Here is a 22,338-nt window from a genome sequence, read left to right as displayed (position 1 = left end):
GGATAGCTTGGAACTGGTGTGCCCTCAGAATAACTCTCAAGTTGGACAGAGGAAAAAGGGTTAATGTGGGGAGTTACAATATTGGTTGCAGTCTGTGGGGTAAACACACCTCCCCTGTGATTAGCCAAACATGGCTGTTTGAATGTCTATCCTGTATTTCAATTCCACCGTCCTGAATGCTTTCATTCTCCACATATGCAGCAAAAGGATTTGTAATTTTTAATGGTCGCTGACTGGATGAATAATAACTAGTGGGCTTCTCTTGCTTTGTTGGAGCCATGGTTATGCTTGCATCGGCTGACTGTGCTTTGTTTGATACAAAAGGATTAAAACGTCCAAAACTCGCCTCTATATCATTTTGTTCCTCCACTCTTATAACAATATCTGTCACGTTCGCATTTGTTGGAGTTAGCGTCAACAGAGTAACTGGTCATTTTTCCGAACGGGCTGTGAGGGTTTTCAGCAATGTTACTCTTTTGGGGTGGATGCCATTTCATGTTCCAATTACTTTTAAAAACAAAAATGCTACTGGGCCACTCAAATATGCTAATGGTGAACGTACTCTTGTGTACCATTTTCACGGGTTAGCCAGCTTATATTCACTTCCTTCATTCGGGTTTGCACTCACCAACTGCAGCAGAATATATCCTGGACCTGAGCCCCCAGTGTTATCTTTCCCACCTTCTTCCCCCTGATGGTGGTCAGGAGATACAGGGAAGCCTCCGTGTGCAGGCTCGGGTAGCCAACTCGGGGTAACTTCCCAAAACTGTACTTTAATTCCCTACAACCAGCAAGCAGAAATGATTCCAGGACTCCATGGATCGCCTTGAGGTCAAGTGGCTTGATTGCTGTGAAACGAACGTAGTTCAAAACAAAATACACTATATGGACAAAAGTATTTGGACGCCTGACCATTACATTGTAATGACATTGTATTCAAATACCCCCTTTTGCAGCTATAACAGCTTCCACTCTTCTTGGAAGGCTTTCCACAAGATTTTGAAGTGTTTCTGTGGGAATTTGTGTCCATTCATTCTGTAGAGCATTTATGAGGTCAGGCACTGATGTCGGACGAGAAGGCCTGGCTCATAATCTCCGTTCCAGTTCATCCCAAAGGTGCTTGATGGGGTTGAGGTCAGGGCTCTGTGTGGGCCAGTCAAGTTCTTCCACACCGAACTCATCAAACCATGTCTTTATAGTCCTTGCTTTGTGCGCTGGGGCACAAATTGGAATAGAAAAAGGCCTTCCCCAAACTGTTGCCACAAAGTTGGAAGCATAGCATTGTCTAAAATGTCTTGGTATGCTGAAGCATTAAGATTGCCCTTCACTGGAGATAAGGGGCCTAGCCCAAACCCTGAAAAACAGGTGTGGCCAAATACTTTTGTCCATATAGTGTATTTGCCTCCCAGCACTGTTTTCCCGCTCGCCATTCATACATTAAACACCTGCCCTGTTAACTCGCTTTCTGCCGTCCTTTCTTTTTTCTACACGCATCCCTGCTCCAGTATGACATGACCCATAATGCATTGCTCTTAAAGCACCCACACTACATTTTGCAGCAACAGCTATGCACAGCTGTGCCTGACTGATTGCTTGGCAACATTTCAAAACAAACTTTCACTTGACTCCACGCACGCACAGTTTAGACGCAGTTAGAGCTATAATAATTATAATAATTATTATTATTACTACTATAGTAATAATTATTATTGTTATCATCAACCTGTATTTGACAAGGAAGTCTCTTGAGATTAGTAACCTCTTTTTCAAGAGAGACCTGGCAACAAAGTATTACATAGTATTGCAGAGACAGAGACTCAATATAAACATGGTTTAATAGCTAATGTCTGCATCCTTTTTTTACAGATCTAAAGAAATTGAGGTGCCCACTTGCAATGGGGACATTGCTTTCCTGGAGGTGAGAGTACAGCAGTCAGTGGTGGAATTCATCTTGAACCATACAGAGCAGATCTTCAACCACAGAGCTGGGCCATCCTTATCTGAAGAGGGTAAACTGAATGTTTTTTAAAAAAATTAAATTTGTTCATTAAAAAAAAAAACAATGACCAGAATAATAGTGCTGTACTGATAAACACAGTCATTATCCAAATCATTTTTTCATCACAAAAAGCCATGCAGCATGTTAAATAAATTAGTATTACACATTTCTTTTTATTATGGGTTAAAGCCAAGGTTAGTAGACATACTTAGTTGTGCACAGACAGGTGTGTTGATGAACCAGAAAACTGTTTTTGAAGAAACATGGTAACAGCATTTTGCTGTATTGCAGTAAAGACAATAAATTGTATTAACTAACCTAATGCAATATATTTCAATGTCTAATCATGTGCAGCTATCAAGTGAATTATCATGTGAATTATCACAATTGAATAAAGATTACAGTAGCTAAAATGACTCTTCCATGAGATTGAAATGGAAATATTTATTCAATGTGAGAATTCTTACACTAGACCTACAACCCAAGACAAAAATATGTTTATTTTCTGAATAAGAAGTGTTAATCAGTCCATTATAATGTAACTGGCTACCAGGGAACAGTTTGGGGTGTGAGACAAAATGTGCCAGCCTCCCTGCCAGCAGCCAATGTCTCCCCATGAAGCTGATGAGTCTGGAAGAGGCCCAGGCCCGGTCTCTGGACCAGAACCACCCAGCCCGCAAGGACCACCGGTGGATGAACAGTTTACCTGACAAAAGCGCTGCTGCCCTGGATTATAAAATCATTGACCTACCTGATTGCAAGTAAGATCTTTTAAGCACACATAATACACTTTGCATTAATCTGTAAGTAAATTAGTATTATACAACAGTTTTATCTGTGACATAGATAAGTCACAGAGACACAGTTGGGGCCCAATTTTTTGTGTTAATACAACTGGGAAATACAGCATGCAGTCATCTATTGAATCAAAAAGATTGTTAAATGTCCTTTATGCTTGAAGTAATCACACAAAGACACATTGAAACTAAACGAGGAAGTATAATATATTACACGCCATTGTTGTAATGTATTCTGGTAATGTTTTTTACACATACAATTTAAACTATTTCAAAAGGTACAAAACCAGTACAGGATATTTCTACACTTACTACACCACACAGAAGCTAAACACAATTTTCTTTCTCTCTGCCAGAAGGAAGTTTTCAGGAAAGTCAAAAAAGTGGAAATCTATCTTTAACCTGGGCAGATCTGTGACCGACTCAAAGGGGAAACTAAGTCGAAATGACAGCGTGTTTGTGAGGGCACAGAAACTATCAGGTAATTAAATTCTCCTCTTGTTTTATTATTAGATTGCCCTCTCCTAATCAATACTTTTTGGCTTTTAAATGTTCAAAGAATAGACATATCATATCTTCAGTGACAGCATCACTTGTTCGTTGTGTTATGTGCTGTGTTCTTGCTGCATCTGTCAAATGCATAAATGTGTCTTAACATGATATACTTGAAGGTCAGTATGGATAGGGTAATAATTTTATTCAACTTAAGCATTTCCCATGTTAATCTAAATGCCCCTCTGACGTTATAGTTAATCTATACCCCACTTTGTTCAATAGGTGGTAATATAAAGATATACTGCTGCTGGATTATGACAATATGCTCAGTGAGTTACACAACAAATATATAGAAATTTGACTCATTTGTAAAGTAATTTCGATTATTTATTGAATTAGACCTTAAAGAGCCTTGCTGTAACTACTTCCAGTCTCCACAACAGCACTTTCAGCCTACACACCCATAAGGGCATCAGTATGCTTTAGTCTTAAGGAGCAGGGCTCGTAACTCAAAAGTTGCTGGTCGCTAGCTAGGACACTGCTGTTGTACCCTTGGGCAAGGTACTTAACACCAAATTGCCTTAGTAAATATCGAGCTATATGAATGGATAACATATAAGTAACAACATGTAAGTTGCTCTGGATAAGAGTTTCTGCCAAGTAACTAAATGTAAGCCAATCTCTGAGTTATTCGGACATACAAAAACTAGTTCTGCCATTAAAATTACTCAACAAAATGAGGCCAAATTACAACAACCACTGTAGGCACCAACTAAATTCGCACCATTCCAAAATAATGTTTTGGAACTTTCCTAAAAGCCTTTCTACTTTTTCCTGTGGTCATGAATAAGGTCACTTCAAAGTGTAAGATGCCTAAACGACTACATAGCCTACCATACATGTACCCTGGAGAACAATGTTATTGTCCTTGCAGCAAGATTATCATTTGTGGTCCATCTGTGCTATGGTTATACATATTATACAGTATTATGGGTACGATAAAAGTAGTCACACATTGTAACGTGGTGGTGTAGGTAGAGAGAGAACCAACAGCATGTGGCTAGTCAGCAGTAGCCGGGATAGCCGACTAGCTCAAAGAGTCAACGGACAATGAACTGAGATTTCCACGGTGATACTTTATTCTACAGTGCATAACATGGACCATACAATGCCAGGTCTCCATGGCGCTATGTTCACTAATTATACATGAACAGTGGAACATGCAGACAGCACAACCTACACCTACCTGTTACCGAGGAGAGTTCTCTCTTGGGGGCGTCGGTCACCTTTGTATGACAGCACTGTGTGCATAACTCTCAACTCACAGCAAAAGGGAGGCACCACCTTGTGGCACTATTTGGCATTGCGGTAATACCACATTTACCAGACTCTGGCTGTTACAACATGTGTCAGGGTTTGCGGAGAAAGGACCCAGGCGCAGACAATTCGGGCAGTACGAATATTACAATATTTTGCACGAAGGGCAAGAACACTACTGTTCTTGTGTCCCTTATTATTATTAGCGTGGTTGCCCAAAGGCAACTGTGTAGAGCCAGTATTCTCCACAAATACTGGCTACACACATAAAAATACATCAAAATATAGCTACAGTTGTACAGATTCTACCAATGTCGTCGTTTTTTTTTTCAGTTTACCTTTTAGTGATCGCTGAATAGCATTCAAATAATATAATGTAGCAATTGCCTTTCAGATTACTCTGTTATCTGCATTCTGAGAAACACTGCAAATAGATTTCCATTTAAATTCTGTGGGTATACGACGCTTGCAAGGTTCCTGGCCAATCAATCGCGTACACTGCCACCTATTGGATGCTTGTGTTAGAACAGCCAGAGCTTACGGTTTCTTGAAAGCAAGTTGTAAGTTGCAAATCGTGAGTCTTTCATTTTTGGCACTCAGACTGGCGAGAGAAAGCGGCCAAAAATCACGTGATAAGATTACGCTCTTGACCGCTCAGACCGGAAGTTACAAAACGCAAAGCCTGTGGTGCAGTTTTGCGAGTGTGAATTTACGACTGCAATTTGTTTTTTTGCAGTTTTGCAGATCGGAAGTTACAATTGCAAATCATACTCTGCGCTTCTTCGTATGTAACGCACGATTCTACCTTCATAAACTTACTCCTCTGTGCACTTTCAGCAGTATTTCGCACCCTGAGACTTCATTAAATATCATTGTTTCCACACTATAGCAACAAGACGCTTTTAGTTCAACTGGTAACGATGCTGGCCGTAACACTTTAGTTGAGCAGGGAGGCTAGGGTTCGAAACTCGCTTCCAGATACGTTTTTTACGGTTTAGTGCTGTGATGAACGGTTGTTTGAATTATGAGCGGAGATATGTGCCCAGTTCAATCTTCGCTCTAAGTCATTCCTTTGTCAAAGGGAGCTCAAAACGTCACACACACACAGAGAGGGAAGGCCAACGGCAACTCGAATAGCGCGTCTGCTCTATAATGCACACAGACAAGTACACTTTGCATTTTCTTCAGAAAATCCCCACAAATCTAGTTATTATTATTATTTATTCTTCTTCTAGCTCTAACTGCGCCTAACGCGTTCGCTCTACAGACACCCAACCAACGCCAGCTTGATCGTTTTGTTCACGATTGGTGTGCTTCTGCTTTTACAAACTAATAGTTTTAACGATATTTTTAAAAGACTGCTCAAATTTTACCCCCATTAAAAAAGATAGAGTGCGAGTTGAAGGCCCACACTCTTTTCTTACAAACTATTTAAACTGCTGTATCTCCGTGAATACTGGCTCTACACACGTAAATTATACATCAAAATAGAGCTACGCTTCTCACAATGTTATATAAGAGCTGTGAAGTATGGTTTTTTAATTATGAACCTTTGTTCGGTGTGTGGTATCCCCTCACTATAATCAGATTAACATTTGACATTTAAATTGCTGCAATGGAGCCAATCAGAGACAGCTGGTGTCAAATGACAGTCAAATAGGTTTGAATTTTGGTTGCTCGGCAACATTCCAACTAGTCTTAACTAGACTTCTTGTGTGGAGTAGTATTATGAGACAGACAGCAACTCCTCTTTCACAAACTTTGACAAACACACACACGAACAGACACCCGCAAACACACACATACACACACAAACATACGAACAGTCACACACTCACACCAGCATACACACACCCAGACACAAACACACACACACACGTGAACAAAAACACACACACGAACAGATACACATACACAAGCAGACACACACACACAGACATAAACACACACACAAAAGAAACACACGAACAGACACACACAAACACATACAGATACACACAGACACACACACGAACAGACACACATAAATACACACAAACACACAGGAACAGACAGACGCATGCACAACAACAGACACACACAAACACAAAATACGCAAACATACGCATACAAACAGACAAATACACACATACACACACGTGAACAGATACACACACCAACAGACACCCAAAAACACACATATACACAAACAGACACACACACACACCAACAGACACACACACAGAAACAGACAGACGCACGCACACCAAAAGACACACACATACACACAAACAGACACACGTGAACAGACACACATATACAGGAACAGACACACGCACACAGACACACTCAAACACAATCAGAAACACACACACACGACCAGACACACACACAAGCAAACACACACAGGCACACACAATCAGAAACACACACACAGAAACAGAAAGACACACATGCGAACAGACACATACACACACATGCGAACAGATACACACACATGAACAGACACACAAACACACACACACAGACACACACATGAACAGACATACAGAGACAGATACACACATGTGAACAAACACACACACACGCGTATTGTCAGTAATGCACACAGACATCCACATTTCGCACTTTCTTCAGAAAATGCACACAAATCGGCACAAGATGGTGGTGGAGTGTGTACAACATGAGGCTCAGTGTCTCTCCAGGTTTTGCAAATTAGCTATTATATATCTAGTATTTTTCAGCTTGGTTATTCAAAACAACCTTGCAAACACCTCACACAGACGACAATCATTCCTGGACATAAAACTTCGATGCACAGGCATTGCACTGGACATGGTATTCAACTCTCATCAGCTACCACCTGAGATAGCCAGGATACCTCAACCGAGTGAACATACCAGTCCAACAGGAAGTGCCCAGTGCTGGCGTCGAGACAGTAAACAAAGACGAGGTAAGCGAGGAGGATTGCAGGCTAGGCTAAAGCTCAACCCTCACCGACCAGCGCTACCTAGTATCTTCCTGACCAATGTATGATCTCTGGTGAACAAGATTGAAGAACTTAGACTCAGGTAACACAGAAAATGTTTACAGACTGCAACGGTTTGATTTTCACGGAAACTTGGCTCAACAATAACATTCCAAACAGTGTGATTGAAATCGAGGTACACAATATCAACAGGATGGACAGATCAGCTGTGGTGTCGGGGCTCAGGCAGGGACTCAGGCGCGGACCACGGGAGCTTCGGGTTCCAAGCGTCTTTAACGGAATCGTCAGGCAGATCGCTAATCCGAAAACAAGCAGGGTCGAAAACCGGGAGACAGTGGACAGAGCGAGGATCGGGAAATCGGAGCAGGCAAGGTCGGGGAACCGGACAGGCAGGCAATCAAGCGAACGAGGCAAGGAGGCAGGCAAAAACGAGGTCAGGGTACAAGCAGGGTCGAAAAACGGGAAACAGGCAGACAGAAGCATAAAGCGAACGCCGGGGACGAAACAGGAGAAAAACACTGTGACGAACTAGCAACAGGACAGGGAAAAGCAGGGAACATATAGGGCAAGGCTGACGAGGGGATGGAAAGCAGGTGTGCAGGCAATCAGGCGGGCGGAGACCGGGCGGGGAGCGGGGCAGGAAAAACACAAGGAAAACAAAAGCACGACAGCTAAGGAGGCGGAGCACTGACATGTGGACTCTGGCAAAAACAAGGGTGGGGGTGTATGCATCTTTGTAAACAAAGCCTGGTGCTGGACACAGCTGTTGTTAATTTAATTCAATTAAATTCAGTTTTATTTGTATAGCACTTTTTACAACACAAGTTGTCACAAAGCAGCTTTACATTGTTCCCAGGCCAGAGACCCCCTGAGAGCAAGCCTAAGGCAACAGTGGCAAGGAAAAACTCCCTAATTTACAAGAAGAAACCTTGAGCAGAACTCGGCTCAAAGGGGGAGCCCATCTGCTTCTGGTCGGTACTGGGCAGATAGAATTACATAGAATAATTAAAATTGTACAATGTACTTTTAGACATTTGAGTTTTGATAGACAGTAGTAAATAACAGAGTAATTATAAAATGTATCCTAGAGAATGTCCGGTTCTTGGCACGCAGTTGGCTTGATAGGCAGGGCAGCGAGGTAGCAGGACTGGAGATTGGGGTGTGATGCTTGGACTACAGCTCCAGGCAGGAGCCCGGAGCAGGGATAGGAAACAAATAGAGAACAATGATTAGTGGATGGTAAGAATGACATGAATGTACAGCACAGAGGCAGGAGAGGAGGGGCAGGGAAAAAGGTGCCAGTGTGCAAGAAGGAAAAACCCCAGCGGGCTAACATTATGATAGCATAACTAGGGGACAGGAGGCAAGGAACCGGCATAGTCATGAGGGCGACCCTAAGGCAGTCAACACCAGTTCACGGCACAGAGTCCATGTCATGACAGCAATGACCACTTAGTCCACCAGAGACTCTATGATCCATGCCAGCACCAGGCCATGTCCCTCAGCTAAAGGATTTACTGTATAGATATGTTTTGAACCTAGATTTAAAGGTGGAGAGAGAGTCTGCTCCCCGAACCTCGGTAGTTAAACTGTTCCACAGGAGAAGGGCTTGATAGGAAAAGGCTCTACCGCTTACAGTAGTTTTGCCCACTCTTGGAATGATGAGAAGCCTGGTATTTTGGGAACGAAGCTCTCTTTGTGGAAGGTATGGGTGAAGAAGGTCCTTAAGATAGGGAGGGGCAAGCCCATTTAAAGCCTTAAATGTCAGTAAGAGTATTTTAAAATCGATCCTGTATTTAATGGGTAACCAATGGAGAGAAGCTATAATTGGGATAATGTGCTCAAAATGTTTAGTTCTTAAGTTAAGAAGGAGAGGGAAAAACCATCAAGGTCCAGTGTAAAGTGAGTGAATTTGCTCCTGATTGAATTTTGGCCAACAACTAATATTTCGGTTTTGTCTGAATTAAGGAGAAGAAAATTTTGGGCCATCCAATTCTTTACATCTGTTAGGCAGGCCTCCATGTTTGAGATATTCATAGGGACATCAGGTTTGACTGATATGTATAACTGAGTGTCATCCGCATAACAGTGGAAGTTAAGGATCAAGGATCAAGGATATCTTTATTATCCCCGAGGGGCAATTTGTTGTGCAGCCAGCAGTATCCACACAACATCAGACAAACAATAATAAATAAATAAACAAAACACAAAATAAAAACAACATAAAAACATTAAAAATCCCACTGGGTAAGGACGGTTACTACAACATGAAAAATCACATTTTTCAAGTTATTTATAAGGCCAATGGTGGCTGGGGCAAATGAATTCCTAAATCTGTTTGTCCTGCATATTGGCAATTTGTATCTGCGGCCAGATGGAAGCAAGCAGAACTCCTTGAACAAGGGGTGGCTAGGGTCAGCCAGAATTGACTGGGCCTTCTTCAAAGTCCTGACCTTGTACAGTTCAGTTAACTCATAGAGGGTCGTACCTGCAATTTTGCTGCACACTTTGACGATACCCTGCAATCTGTTTCTATTTTATAGATTAGGTGACCCATACCAGCTGACAAAGGAGAATGTAAAAACATATTCAATAAAACAAGAATAAAACATTTTCATAAAAGTATTGTCAACATTACAACTTCAAAGCTTGCAATAAAAATACATACGCTGATGGGCTTTCCTACATACAGCATCAAAGGTCTGTTTGTTATCAATTACAGTACCAAGATATTTGTAATGCTGCACAAACTCAACAGCCTGGTCATTGATCACTACTGGGGAGGTGACCGTAGGATTTCTCCTAAAATCTATTGTCATATCCTTCGTTTTAGACACATTAATGTCTAAGACGGATGACTTGCACCAATCTGTGAAATCTGCCACTACAGGGCCGTGATCAGGGTCGTTACTGCCGAGAAGAGACACGATCACTGAATCATCGGTGAACTTAATGATATGGCGCCTCACATATTGGCTTTGGCACTCATTTGTGTACAGCACAAATAAAAGAGGTGGGAGGAAGCACCCCTGGGGAGATCCGGTGGAGGAGAGAAGAACGTCTGATAAAACACCATTAACCTTCACACATTGCGACCTTCCAATTAAGAAATCCATCAACCAACATATCAAACCAGGATCAATGTTGTGGATGCTTGCTAACCTTCCTGCTAAAATATGAGGCTGGGTGCAATTAAAAGCTGAGGAGAAATCAATAAAGATCAGTCGCACAAAAAGTGTTTGCACTCTCTAAGTGTGCCAAAATCAGATTTAATAGGGTGCCCGTCGCATCAACCACACCCCTGCCTGACCTATATGCAAATTGGAACGGGTCCAAATTTGCCTGCACTGTGTTCAGAAGCGCATCCTTCACAATCTTCTCAAGTGATTTCATTACAAGAGAGGTAAGCGCTACAGGCCTGTAGTCTTTGGGTGACTTTGGAGCATTATTTTTTGGCACAGGTACAATAATGGAATCCTTCCAAACACAAGGAACCCTATGGAGGTGGAGTGACAACTTAAAGATAAAACAGAACATGTCTGCTAACTGTTCGGCACAATTTTTAAGAATGCGACCTCCAATACCATCGGGGCCAGGACTTTTCCTTACCTTTACACCCCAGAATAATTTCAGGACCTTGCCCTTATCAACTTGTACACTGTTCTGCCCTGGAGCAGCATTTTTGAAGACTGACCACTCCTCTCTAAAATCATAGACATTAAAAAGATTATAGAAAGTGTTCAGTTCATTAGAAAGGTCAAGATCAAGTTTTCCATTAAGGGAAATTGGACATTTCTTAGATTGCATCCCCATCATAGATTTCACACCCTCCCATGCAGGGCATGAATTACCAGTACTGAGCATGCTCTCAACTTTGTCCATGTAGTTCCCTGTACCGAGTCACATCCCCTTGATAAAAACTGATATTTCGCTGGATAATTATGTTTTTGACAGACTTGAAGACCCGTGGTTTATTATTTAAATAAAAGAAAATAAATTTCCAGGGGATGACTAAATCCTCACAGAAGGTGATATATGCTGACACAGTCTCAGTGAGTTCATCAAGGTCAGCACAGACATTTTTAAATAAGTCCCAGTCTGTGCAATTATAACAATCTTGGTGACATTGAATAGACTCCTCCTTCCAGACAGGAACAAAACGTCGTTCCGGCTTGTTTCTCTTCAGGACCGGTTTGTAGGACAGAACCAAATACACAACATTGTGGTCAGACATACCGAGTGGAGCTCTATGAAGGGATTTATAAGCTCCCTTGACGGATCCATAACAAAGGTCCAGACATTTTGTGAGTCGTGTCGAACAAGAACATAAGAACACATTATGACAAGAACAGGCCATTCGGCCAAACTAAGCTTGCCATTTCTTAATTAAAGAGTATCCAAAACTGCATCAAGTCTAGACTTGATCACAGCAAGGGTCCCTGCCTCAACTACAGCACCTGGCAACCTATTCCATGTATTCCGAAAAACTGCAGATGTAATTGAACTATGGTCACTTGTACTGAGTGGTTCCCCTACCTCAATACTGCCGATTCTATCAGGATTATTACACAGAACCAGATCTAGGATTGTGTTCTCTCTCGTGGGTTGAGTAACAGACTGTATCAAAAAACAGTCATTTATAACATCCAAAAACTCTTCCTCACATTTACCTTGACCTGACACAGCTTCCCAATTAATTGAAGGGTAATTGAAGTCCCCCATTACTATTGTCTCACCCTCCTGACATGCAAGTTTAATGTTATCAAAGAGAGTACTACTGACATTGCTATCTGAGGCTGGTGGCCTATAGCATACTCCAACATTCAGGCCTTTTTGATTTTCCCCCAATATCTTAATCCATAAGTCTTCACTAACACCAAGGGACTCCATTCCTGGTATTTCCTGAGTATTAAGATTATCCTTTACATAGAGAGCTACGCCTCCTCCTCTTCTATTGATTCTATGAACCATTCTATTGAACGTGGACGACGCCATCATCTACCTGCTGCACAGGGCTTACTCACACCTGGAGAGTCCGGGAAGCGCAGTGAGAGTCATGTTCTTTGACTTCTCCAGTGCATACAACATCATCCAGCCCCTCTTGCTTGCGGAGAAGTTCTCAGCCATGCAGGTAGACCACAACATGGTGGCCTGGATTACAGACTACCTCACCAACATGCCACAGTTTGTCCAGCTGCAGGGCAGCCTGTCAGATGTGGTGATGGACAACACCGGTGCACCCCAAGGAACCGTACTTTCACCATTTCTTTTCACCATCTACACCTCTGACTTCGGCTTCAACTCTGGAACATGCCACCTCCAGAAGTTCTCTGATGATTCCACCATTGTGAGCTGCATCAGGGAGGACGAGGAGGATGATTTCCATCCAGGGGGAGGAAATACAGATGGTGGACTTGTATAGGTTCCTGGGGGTGCGCATAAACAATAAACTGGACTGGACGGAGGCCCTCTATAGGAAAGGACAGAGCAGACTGTTATGTCTTAGGAGGCTCAGGTCCTTCGACATGTGCAGCAGACTGCTGCAGATGTTCTACCAGTCTGTGGTAACCAGCACACTATTCTTTGCTGTGGTGTGCTGGGGAGGCGGCATCAAGACTAGGGAGACCAACATCCTTAACAAGCTGGTGAGGAAGGCCAGCTCTGTTGGTGGACTAAAACTGGACAGTCTGGGGGCAGAGGTCAAGAGGAGGATGAGGAATAAAATCAGGACCATCCTGGGAAACCCCTCCCGTCCCCTCTATGATGAGCTGTAGCAGATGGGGAGCACCTTCAGCCATAGGCTCACCTTCCCCAAGTGCAAGACGGAGCAATTTAGGCACTTCTTTGTGCCGCCAGCCAATACCTTTTCCCTAGCTGTCACCCCCCCTCCCCCCCATGATCACATTTTTGCACTACATGTACATTTGGACAATGTAAATATCTGAACCTGTTCCGCTCATTTGTCTGTTGCTTTCTTTTTGAACGTTTGCTCATGTGTTGTGTTTTATTGCTTAACACTATATTATACATTATGGTATAGTATATTTATTGTATTGTGTTTTTATCTATACTTCTTTGCCTGTCTTTCTGCTGCTGTTAGCACCCAAATTTCCTCACCTGGGGATCAATAAAGTGTTATCTTATCTTATCTTTAAGGAGGCATATGCACATTCTGACAAGAGGGCATTGCAATAGTCCAGGGGTGTCCAAACCTCTCCTGGAGGGCCACTTGTCCTGCATGTTTTAGATCTCTCCCTGCTCCAACACAGCTGATTCAAATGATCAGTTTGTTATTAAGGAGCTTCAGGAGTTCATAACGAGTTGATCGTTTGAATCAGCTGTGTTGGAGCAGGGAGAGATCTAAAACATGTAGGACAAGTGGCCCTCCAGGAGAGGTTTGGACACCCCTGCAATAGTCCAATCTGGATGTAACAAAAGTGTGGATTAACTTTTCAGCATTGTGTATTGATAGAATTTCCCTGGTTTTGGCTATATTCCTCAAATGAAATAATGCAGTCATGGAAGTGTTTTTTTAAATATGTTTCAAAAGAGAGCTCAGGATTATTAGTGGCACCAAGGTCTTTGATGGTTGCATTTGAGGCCAGTGAGACACCATCAAGATTTATTGTAATACTGGTGAGTTTCTTCTGATAGACTTTGGGCCAATAAGCAATATTTCTGTTTTGTCAGAATTTAGGAGGAAATTATGGGCCATCCATGTCTTTATATCTTTGAGGCAGACTTCCATGTTTGACATCAGGAGACATCAGGTTTGGTTGATATGTATAACTGGATATCATCTGCATAGCAGTGGAAATTAATGCCATGTTTATGGATGATATTTCCAAGAGGCAACATGTATATAGAAAAGAACAAAGGTCCAAGCATGGATCCTTGTGGTATTCCATGTCTTGCTCTGGAGCGGTTGGAAGACTCATTGTTAATAAAGACAAAGTGATGTTGCTCTGACAGATAAGACCTGAACCAAGATAGAGCCTTTCCAATTATGCCAATCAGGTTTTCGCATGAGAAGTAGGTCATTAAGCACTTTTAGGAGAGCAGTTTCTGTGCTTTGATGCCGTCTAAACCCAGACTGAAAGACTTCCAGAATATTGTTGGACTGTAAAAAGGAGTAAAGTTGCTTTGTTACCACTTTTTTGAAAGGAATGGGAGATTTGAGATGGGCCTGTAGTTTGACAGGTCATTCGTGTCTAGATTGGGCTTCTTCAGAATAGGCTTGATGACTGCTAATTTGAAGGACTGAAGTACATGTCCAGACATAAGGGAGGTATTGATAAGATTTAGTAACGGTGTGACAATTTCAGGTAGCCGCTGTTTTAAGAATCTTGTTGGAATGGGGTCTAACAGGCAGGTGGCGTTTTTAGATTAATTAATTACAGAGGAGAAGTCACTAAATTCAATGGGTGTGAAAGAGTCTAGGCATATTGCTGGCCTAGTAGACATCTGTAAGTTATCTAAGGCTGCACAGGCCAGGCTGGAGGCAGAAGTAGAGGACAGTTTTTGAATTGTGTCTCGTATCTTTATGATTTTGCTGTCAAAAAAGTTCACAAAGACATCGCTACTATGAAATGCTGGAATGCAGGAATGCTTTAGACAGAGCTTATCCCTGTGTTACATTTGTAAACATCATCTGTACATATCTTTACAGAAAATGTCTTGAATGCTGCAAAATGTCTTTTCTGATAACATGACAGTACTTTAATATAAACCTACTTAGGACATTATTTTGTGAGACATAATGAAGTCCTTATTTCATTTATAGAGAAAGCTCCTATTCGGCCAACCAAAAGCATGGACTCCCTCTGCTCTTTGTCTACAGAAGGTAAGCCTCAACAAAATTTTCATGGTTTGAATTTATCTCACAGACAAATAGATCTGTGCAAATTTATATTTGCTGAAATAATCGCTTCTACTGTCCATTACAATGCAGATGGAGATGTTTTCTCCACAACGAATATTAGAATGGCACTTAATCTGGACAGAGGACTTCTTAATAGTTTGAAGTTATGAAATGCCTTTGTGATAGGATTTCACAGTCTTACACTCTCCCGTGCTCTTTCATTAGATAATGACAGAGAGAGCAAATTCAGGCGGCCAAGTGAAGGAAATGGCTTCTTTACACCAGCCTTCAAATCCCATACATTGGGCTCTGGCAGCGTCTATGATCTAACAAAGGAGGGCCATGAATCTGAGCCTGAGATACTGCTTGGGGCAACAGGGGTAAGCCCCTGTGTGAGCAGAACAGGGAAGAAGAGTGGCTCAACCCCCTTGCAGAAAGCCCTACCAGAACAACTTAAAGTTTTCAAAGGTGATGACCTCAGCAATTGCCAGCCTACCTCTCCCAAGAACAGGAGGATGCTCTACTCTTGCAGCACCAGCAACGGCTCCTCTAAGCCATCTTTTCCAGGCAGCCTTTTTCCACTAGAGTCCTCCCCTCGACACCAACACAAAGCCCTCAACATCTCCGAACCCTTTGCTGTGTCTGTGCCCCTGCGTGTGTCAGCTGTCATCAGCTCCAACAGTACTCCATGCAGAGCACCAGGCAAGGACAAGGCAGTCTTCCCTCCTCTCCAAGCCATGAAATGCAGCAATGACAGTAGCAACAGTTATGTCCCAATGGGAAAGGAGGACCGGAATGCAGCAACAGAGAGTGAGGGGAAAGCAGTCTGCACTACCACAGAGGCAGCAGAAGGTAAAGTAGATGTATGCAAATATACTGATACTGAATATTTTAAATACATAAATTACACTATATAGCCAAAAGTATGTGGACACCTGAACATCACACCTATATGAGCTTATTGGACATCCCATTCCAAACCATGGGCATTAATATGGAGGTGCCCCCCCCCCTTTGCAGCTATAACAGCCTCAACTCTTCTGGGAAGACTTTGCTTTGTGCACAGGGGCACAGTCATGCCGGAACAGGAGAGGGCCCTCCCCAAACTGTTGCCACAAAGTTGGAAGCATACAATTGTCTAAAATGTCTTTGTATGCTGTAGCATGTTACCCTTCACTGGAACTAAGGGGCCTAGCCCAAACCCTGAAAAACAGCCCCAGACCATCAAACTTCCACCAAACTTTATAGTAGGCACTGTGCATTCCAGTAGGTAGCGCTCTCCTGGCATCCACCAAACTCAGATTCGTCCATTGGACTGCCAGATAGTGACGCGTGATTCATCACTCCAGAGAACACGTTTCCACTGCTCCAGAGTCCAGTGGTGGTGTGCTTTGCACCACTTCAGCCGTTGCTTGGCATTGTGCATAGTGATGTTGAGCTTGTGTGCAGCCGCTCGACCATGGAAACCCATTTCATGAAGCTCCAGACACACAGTTCTTGTGCTGATATTGCAGCCAGAGACAGTTTGTAACTCTGTAGTGAGTGATTCAACAGAGAACAAGCGGTTTTTATGTGCTACGTGCTTCAGCACTCGGCGGCCCCACTCTGTAAGTTTGCGTGGTCTACCGCTTCGTGGCTGAGCTGTTGTTGATCCTAGATGCTTCCACTTGACAATAATAGCACTTAATAGCACAGTTGACCGGGGCAGATCTAGCAGGGCAGAAATTTTGCAAACTGACTTGTGGCAAAGATGGCATCCTATGACAGTGTCACGTTTAAAGTCACTGAGCTCTCCAGTATGACCCATTTCACTTCCAAGATTTGTCTATGGAGATTGCATGGCTGTGTGCTTGATTTTATGCACCTGTTAACAATTGGTGTGGCTGAAATGCCTGAGCTCAATAATTAGGAGGGGTGTCCACATACTTATGGTCATATAGTGTATTTACTATTACTAATTTTGGATCATTATCAACTTTTACATGACACTTTGTGAATGTTGAAGTTAAAGATTTTGAAGAAAATTGTTAAGACAAAATTTCATTATATTATCCTTACAATTACTTTGTGTCTATTATTTGCAATTTTTTTTTCTTTGTAAGCTTCATAAGATCTTTTATCTACATAGATGCAGAAAATATGGGTGTGTATTAGTGGTTCACTGGGAACAATGAAGTTACAAGGCACACAAGGGTTAGCAAGACTGTCCATGTTCATTTTTGACAAGAAGCTTAATTAGCGGGTCACATGGTCAGCAAAACCAATGGTATTCCATTTTCTGTATTTACTCCACCTGTCATAATGACCAGAATTGCAATGAAATACAGTGGATATAAAAAGTCTACACACCCTTATGAAATTGGAGTTTTTTGAAATGTAAAGACAGAAATAACAATGTATTTTCAACAATGAAAATAGAATAGCATTGGTTGCGCTGACCATGTGACCTGCTAATTAAGCTTCTTGTCAAAAATGAATGAATACAAATATGGCTGCAAATATTGTGAGATCAAACAAATATTGCAATACACGGTAATACTGGACTAAGCCTAATTTATTAGTAACTTTAAATTTAAACTTCATATATTTAATATGTATTTATTTGATCTTGCCAGGTTTCATCATGTGTAAACAACATATAAGTTAGGAAAATACAATGTAATCTCAGCCATGCAATAGACAAATAACAATAAACATGATATGATGCAAGCAGACTCCTCACCAATGGGTTAGGAATTACAAAAAGTGTGTTTTTGTATTTGCAGGAATTTAAGAAATCTTTGGTGCTCTAACAAATATTATATTGATTGTATTTTCTTGTATGACACCACACTATGGGTCATATTTCTAAAGTAAAAAGAGATCCCACTCAAATGTGTGCTGTTAATACAATGCTGTCTTTTCTATTCTTGTAATACCAAAACAGATTTTAATGGGTATTTATGATACATTGCTTTGAATGGCTCCCAATTACTCATAAAATATATCTTAAAAAGGATAGTAAATGATATTCTGATATATGCTGTGCCAACAGAATTTTTGAACATATCTGAAAAATAAAGATACAAATGTAAAATTCTCGGGTTAGGTCAGTGATTACTTCAAAATTACAAATTCCAAGACTCATCTGAGGTTGAGTTCTGCAGCCCGGGTGTAAAACCAGCTCTGTCATCTGACAACATGACTGGGAACCCACAGCAGTGGAACAGACTGACTTTGTTCTCTCAGTGATGGGTGTGGGTGTAGGTCAGACAGGATTTCCTTGTCTCACATGCCTGTCCTCCAGTGAGCACCCACTTCACTGTGGTGTGCTGTGAAGAAAACAGCTGCTTGGTAAAGCAAGCGTATCACAGTGTCAGGGCTCAGGCAAGGACTCAGGCGTGGACCCTGGGAGTTTCGGGTTCCAAGCGTCTTAAATGAAATCGTCAGGCAGATCGCTAAACAGAAACGGGCAGGGTCGAAAACCGGAAGGCAGTCCGTGGACAGAACGAGGATCGGAAACCGGAGCAGGCAGGTTCGGGAACCGGACAGGCAGGCAATCAGGCGAATGTGGCAAGGCGGCAGGCAAAAACGAGGTCAGGGTACGAGCAGGGTCAAAAAACAAAGAACACACAGACAGAAGCAAAAAGCAAACGGCGGGGACGAAACAGGAGAAACACACTGTGACGAACTAGCAACAGGACAGGGAAAAGCAGGGAAGATATAGGGCAGGGCTGACGAGGGGATGGGAAGCAGGTGTGCAGGCAATCAGGCGGGCGGAGACCGGGCGGGGAGCGGGGCAGGACTAAGATACAAGGGAAAACAAAAGCACATGGGCAAGGAAAACAAAAACACAACAGCTAAGGAGGCGGACTGACACACAGAATTGCAGTATTGTCATCAGTATGCTAACACAAGTGAAGAGGTTGTTGTGGTAAAACGATCCAAATGTACATTCAACAATTCCAAAAGAGGAATTTGAAAGTGTTATTCCAAATGAGTATATTTACACTCATACTAAAAAACTGACATGCATGTCTGGTTTGCTGTCTTTTTTATATATAGGACATAACACAGAGCTGAGAGGCTGCCGTGGCACAGTGGTTACTTCTGAACCTCAGCATTTGCTGGTCAACACAAAGGAGAAAATGAATGAACCTTCTGGACCTCTGAATCCCTCAGCCCAGGCTTCAATGCAGCCCTTCTCCTCAACAACATCCAGAAACACTGAAACTAGAGAGACCCTCACATCAATACAGCCCAGCTCTCTGCATGCAGCAGAGTTTACAAAGCCTCCAAGACTGGAGAACCTGCTGAAACAACAGTTTGAGCTTGAAGAACTGATTCAACCAGTAAGTCCCCAGTTGATTTTTTCACATGTGCTATGAAATATACATTGTATTTATTAAATGAGTAACTCCAGTAAGAACCATTGTTTTTTCCTCAGGACAAGACAGAAGAGCTGTGGCCCTTTACTCACCTTGAGCTGAAAATCATTGAGCCTGATATTGACATTGTAAAGGACAAGTCTGAGGCCGATAATCTTGCTTCCAAGAACACTAATAATGTTCTACTTAAGCAAGACTCACATGCTAAGAGAAGAAGTAGTTTCCCCACTTACCCAGTGTTAAGTGTAGAGCACTCTAACCTAACATCAAAAAATCTCCAGGATGGCCCCCAAACTGGAAATCCACATTGTTCATCTCTGAGGGACATTCCAGAAAGGCTGTTTTCATTTGATGGAAACTTGAATGTCAGTCCCCAGAAAAATCTAAAACAAGGCTCTGAAAACCAAGATTTAACGCAGGCAACAAGTATTTTGGAGATTAAACTAAAGCTATCTCCTTTAGGTGAGTGTAAAGAGACAGACAAAGAACCTCTCCATGTGCAGCAGGCACAGTCTGTACCTTGTAAATACAGAGAAGAAATTCTAGGCTTTTTTCACCAAGATCAAGTTACAAAGAAAAATTCTGATAATGTAACAGATATGTCAACTGTAGTAAGATCACTGTATGCTGTCATTCCAGAGGGACATAAAGAAGCATTTGGAAAACGCAATAAACAAGAAGAGAACACAGGAGCCTGTCACACTGGTAAAAAGACAGACCAATCTGTTGAATTCGGGGGAGGCATTAGCAACTCTCCAAAGCCCAAGGATGAGAGACCAAAATCACTGGAGATACCAGAGAAGGATGAGGAGGACACTTGGGGGGACAGCCCAGGGGGTTTAGATCTGGTAGAGCCCTGGGAAGACTACAGCACCATGAAACAGTGGGTGACTAGCCCTCTCCATTCTCCTAAAACACTTGATTTTTTACTAAAATCAGAAAAATTGTCTTCATTTTCAGTGGGGGAGAACTACTTCTTCAACAAACCAAACATAACGCTTCCAGTGAAAGGCAATGAGATTGTTAGTGATGAAATGCACACAGATGTGAGCACTGTACCATCCCATGGAAATAATTTTCTCCCACATGATCAAATAAAACAAGCAAATGCTGCAAGTCTAGAGCCCCAGCCAAGCAATAGGTCTGAAATCTATGAAGAAACCAAAAAAATTCCAGGTATAGTAAAAGATAATTCAGAACAAAAAAAAAATCTTTCTTCTCAAAAGTTTCACAAACACAAAACTCAAGACTCACTCAATTTTGAAAAGATAAAAGAAAACACTATTGCGAAGCACTCCAGGCCATATTCCCTCACCTTGGATCTAGGCACACAGTTCATCAAAGAAACCTCAGTTCAGCGAAACCTGGATTTCTTCCTTCCAGACATTTCTTTCACTCAAGTAGACTCAGTGACACCATCTGAGACCAAAGACTGCTCTTCATCTTTTGAGCTGGAAATGTTCCTGACTGACCATCGAGCTGCTATGCGTCGGAACTCTGCTCCTGTCAGTGTGTCCTCCATCAGAACATCTTACATGATCAAGACATGCCAAGCTAAAGCTGTGCCAGTCATACCGCCAAAGATTCAGTACAGCCGTATACCTCAGCCGCTACAAGTGAAGAATTCTCAGTCATATCTGGAAAAAGAAGTAGAAAAGGTGCTTGAAAACAGCCAAAAGGTAGATGTAGACACACTACCAGCCTTGTCCAATATCAGGTGTACAAAAGAAGAGACTGAAAACAACAAGCCAGTGACCAAAATAACCAAGCAGACAAGTATGTGTGACTCTGCTGAGGTGTGTAAAGTTACGCCCCCTTCAGATCAACCAGTGTTGAGAAGGAAGCGCAGCTCCAAAGGGGATGCCTCTGGAGACTCCTTTAGATTTGATAGATCCACAATAATACACAGGCAGTCATTCAGGAATCGGCCAAATAGACCACAAAGTCTCATTCTATTCAGCCCACCCTTTCCCATTATGGATTACCCTCCATTGGGAGATGAAGGTAGATTAATCCTATCACCTACTAGAAACCCTAATGAGACCTCAAAACTTTATTCTTTTAACAAGGAAGTGGATGGCAAACTCAGGAGCTCAGAGGCAGAGATGCTGCAAAACAAAATGACAATGCCTAAGAGTGGACAGAGGTTAGAGACTTCAACAAGTTGCTTCTATCAGCCACAGAGGGAGTCAATGATATTTGAGGGCAGGAGTAACAGGCAGATTGACTGAACTACAGTGTCTCACTGTCCATCTGCATTCCCCGGTGTATCAAGCTGGATCCTTAAACACAAATTCATTGTAGTCTAGTCTAGTCCAAAAAACAGTGATATAGAAATGAAACACTGTAAAACAGGAAGGTTTAAAACTGAACTATGAATTACATAGTGGTGACTCTAATGTCAAAATGTCAACCTACAGTGTAAATTGTAATTTATGTAATATATTTACAATAGCATATGCATGCACAGATGTATGGGGGCTCCCATTTCCTTTTCTTGTGGGGGTCTTGAGTTCTGGAAATGTTTGGAAACC

The 22,338-nt window shown here is 42.2% G+C and overlaps 1 protein-coding gene across 1 annotated transcript in view; it reads left to right on the top strand.

The window, feature by feature from the left end:
• Positions 1-22,077, top strand: part of arhgap31 (Rho GTPase activating protein 31) — a 78,236-nt gene extending 56,159 nt beyond the window's left edge. The window contains exons 6-13 of the mRNA XM_036522970.1: positions 1,867-2,009; positions 2,553-2,760; positions 3,153-3,277; positions 15,360-15,419; positions 15,663-16,289; positions 19,482-19,768; positions 19,864-20,266; positions 20,444-22,077. Of these exons, the coding sequence (XP_036378863.1) occupies positions 1,867-2,009; positions 2,553-2,760; positions 3,153-3,277; positions 15,360-15,419; positions 15,663-16,289; positions 19,482-19,768; positions 19,864-20,266; positions 20,444-22,035 (3,445 nt within the window). The 3' untranslated portion in view covers positions 22,036-22,077. The remainder of the gene's footprint in view (positions 1-1,866; positions 2,010-2,552; positions 2,761-3,152; positions 3,278-15,359; positions 15,420-15,662; positions 16,290-19,481; positions 19,769-19,863; positions 20,267-20,443) is intronic.
• Positions 22,078-22,338: the final 261 nt, after the last annotated feature.

This window comes from Megalops cyprinoides, chromosome 3 (genome assembly GCF_013368585.1).
Source record: "Megalops cyprinoides isolate fMegCyp1 chromosome 3, fMegCyp1.pri, whole genome shotgun sequence".
Taxonomy (NCBI): domain Eukaryota; kingdom Metazoa; phylum Chordata; class Actinopteri; order Elopiformes; family Megalopidae; genus Megalops; species Megalops cyprinoides.
This window is presented reverse-complemented; position numbering and strand designations above follow the sequence as displayed.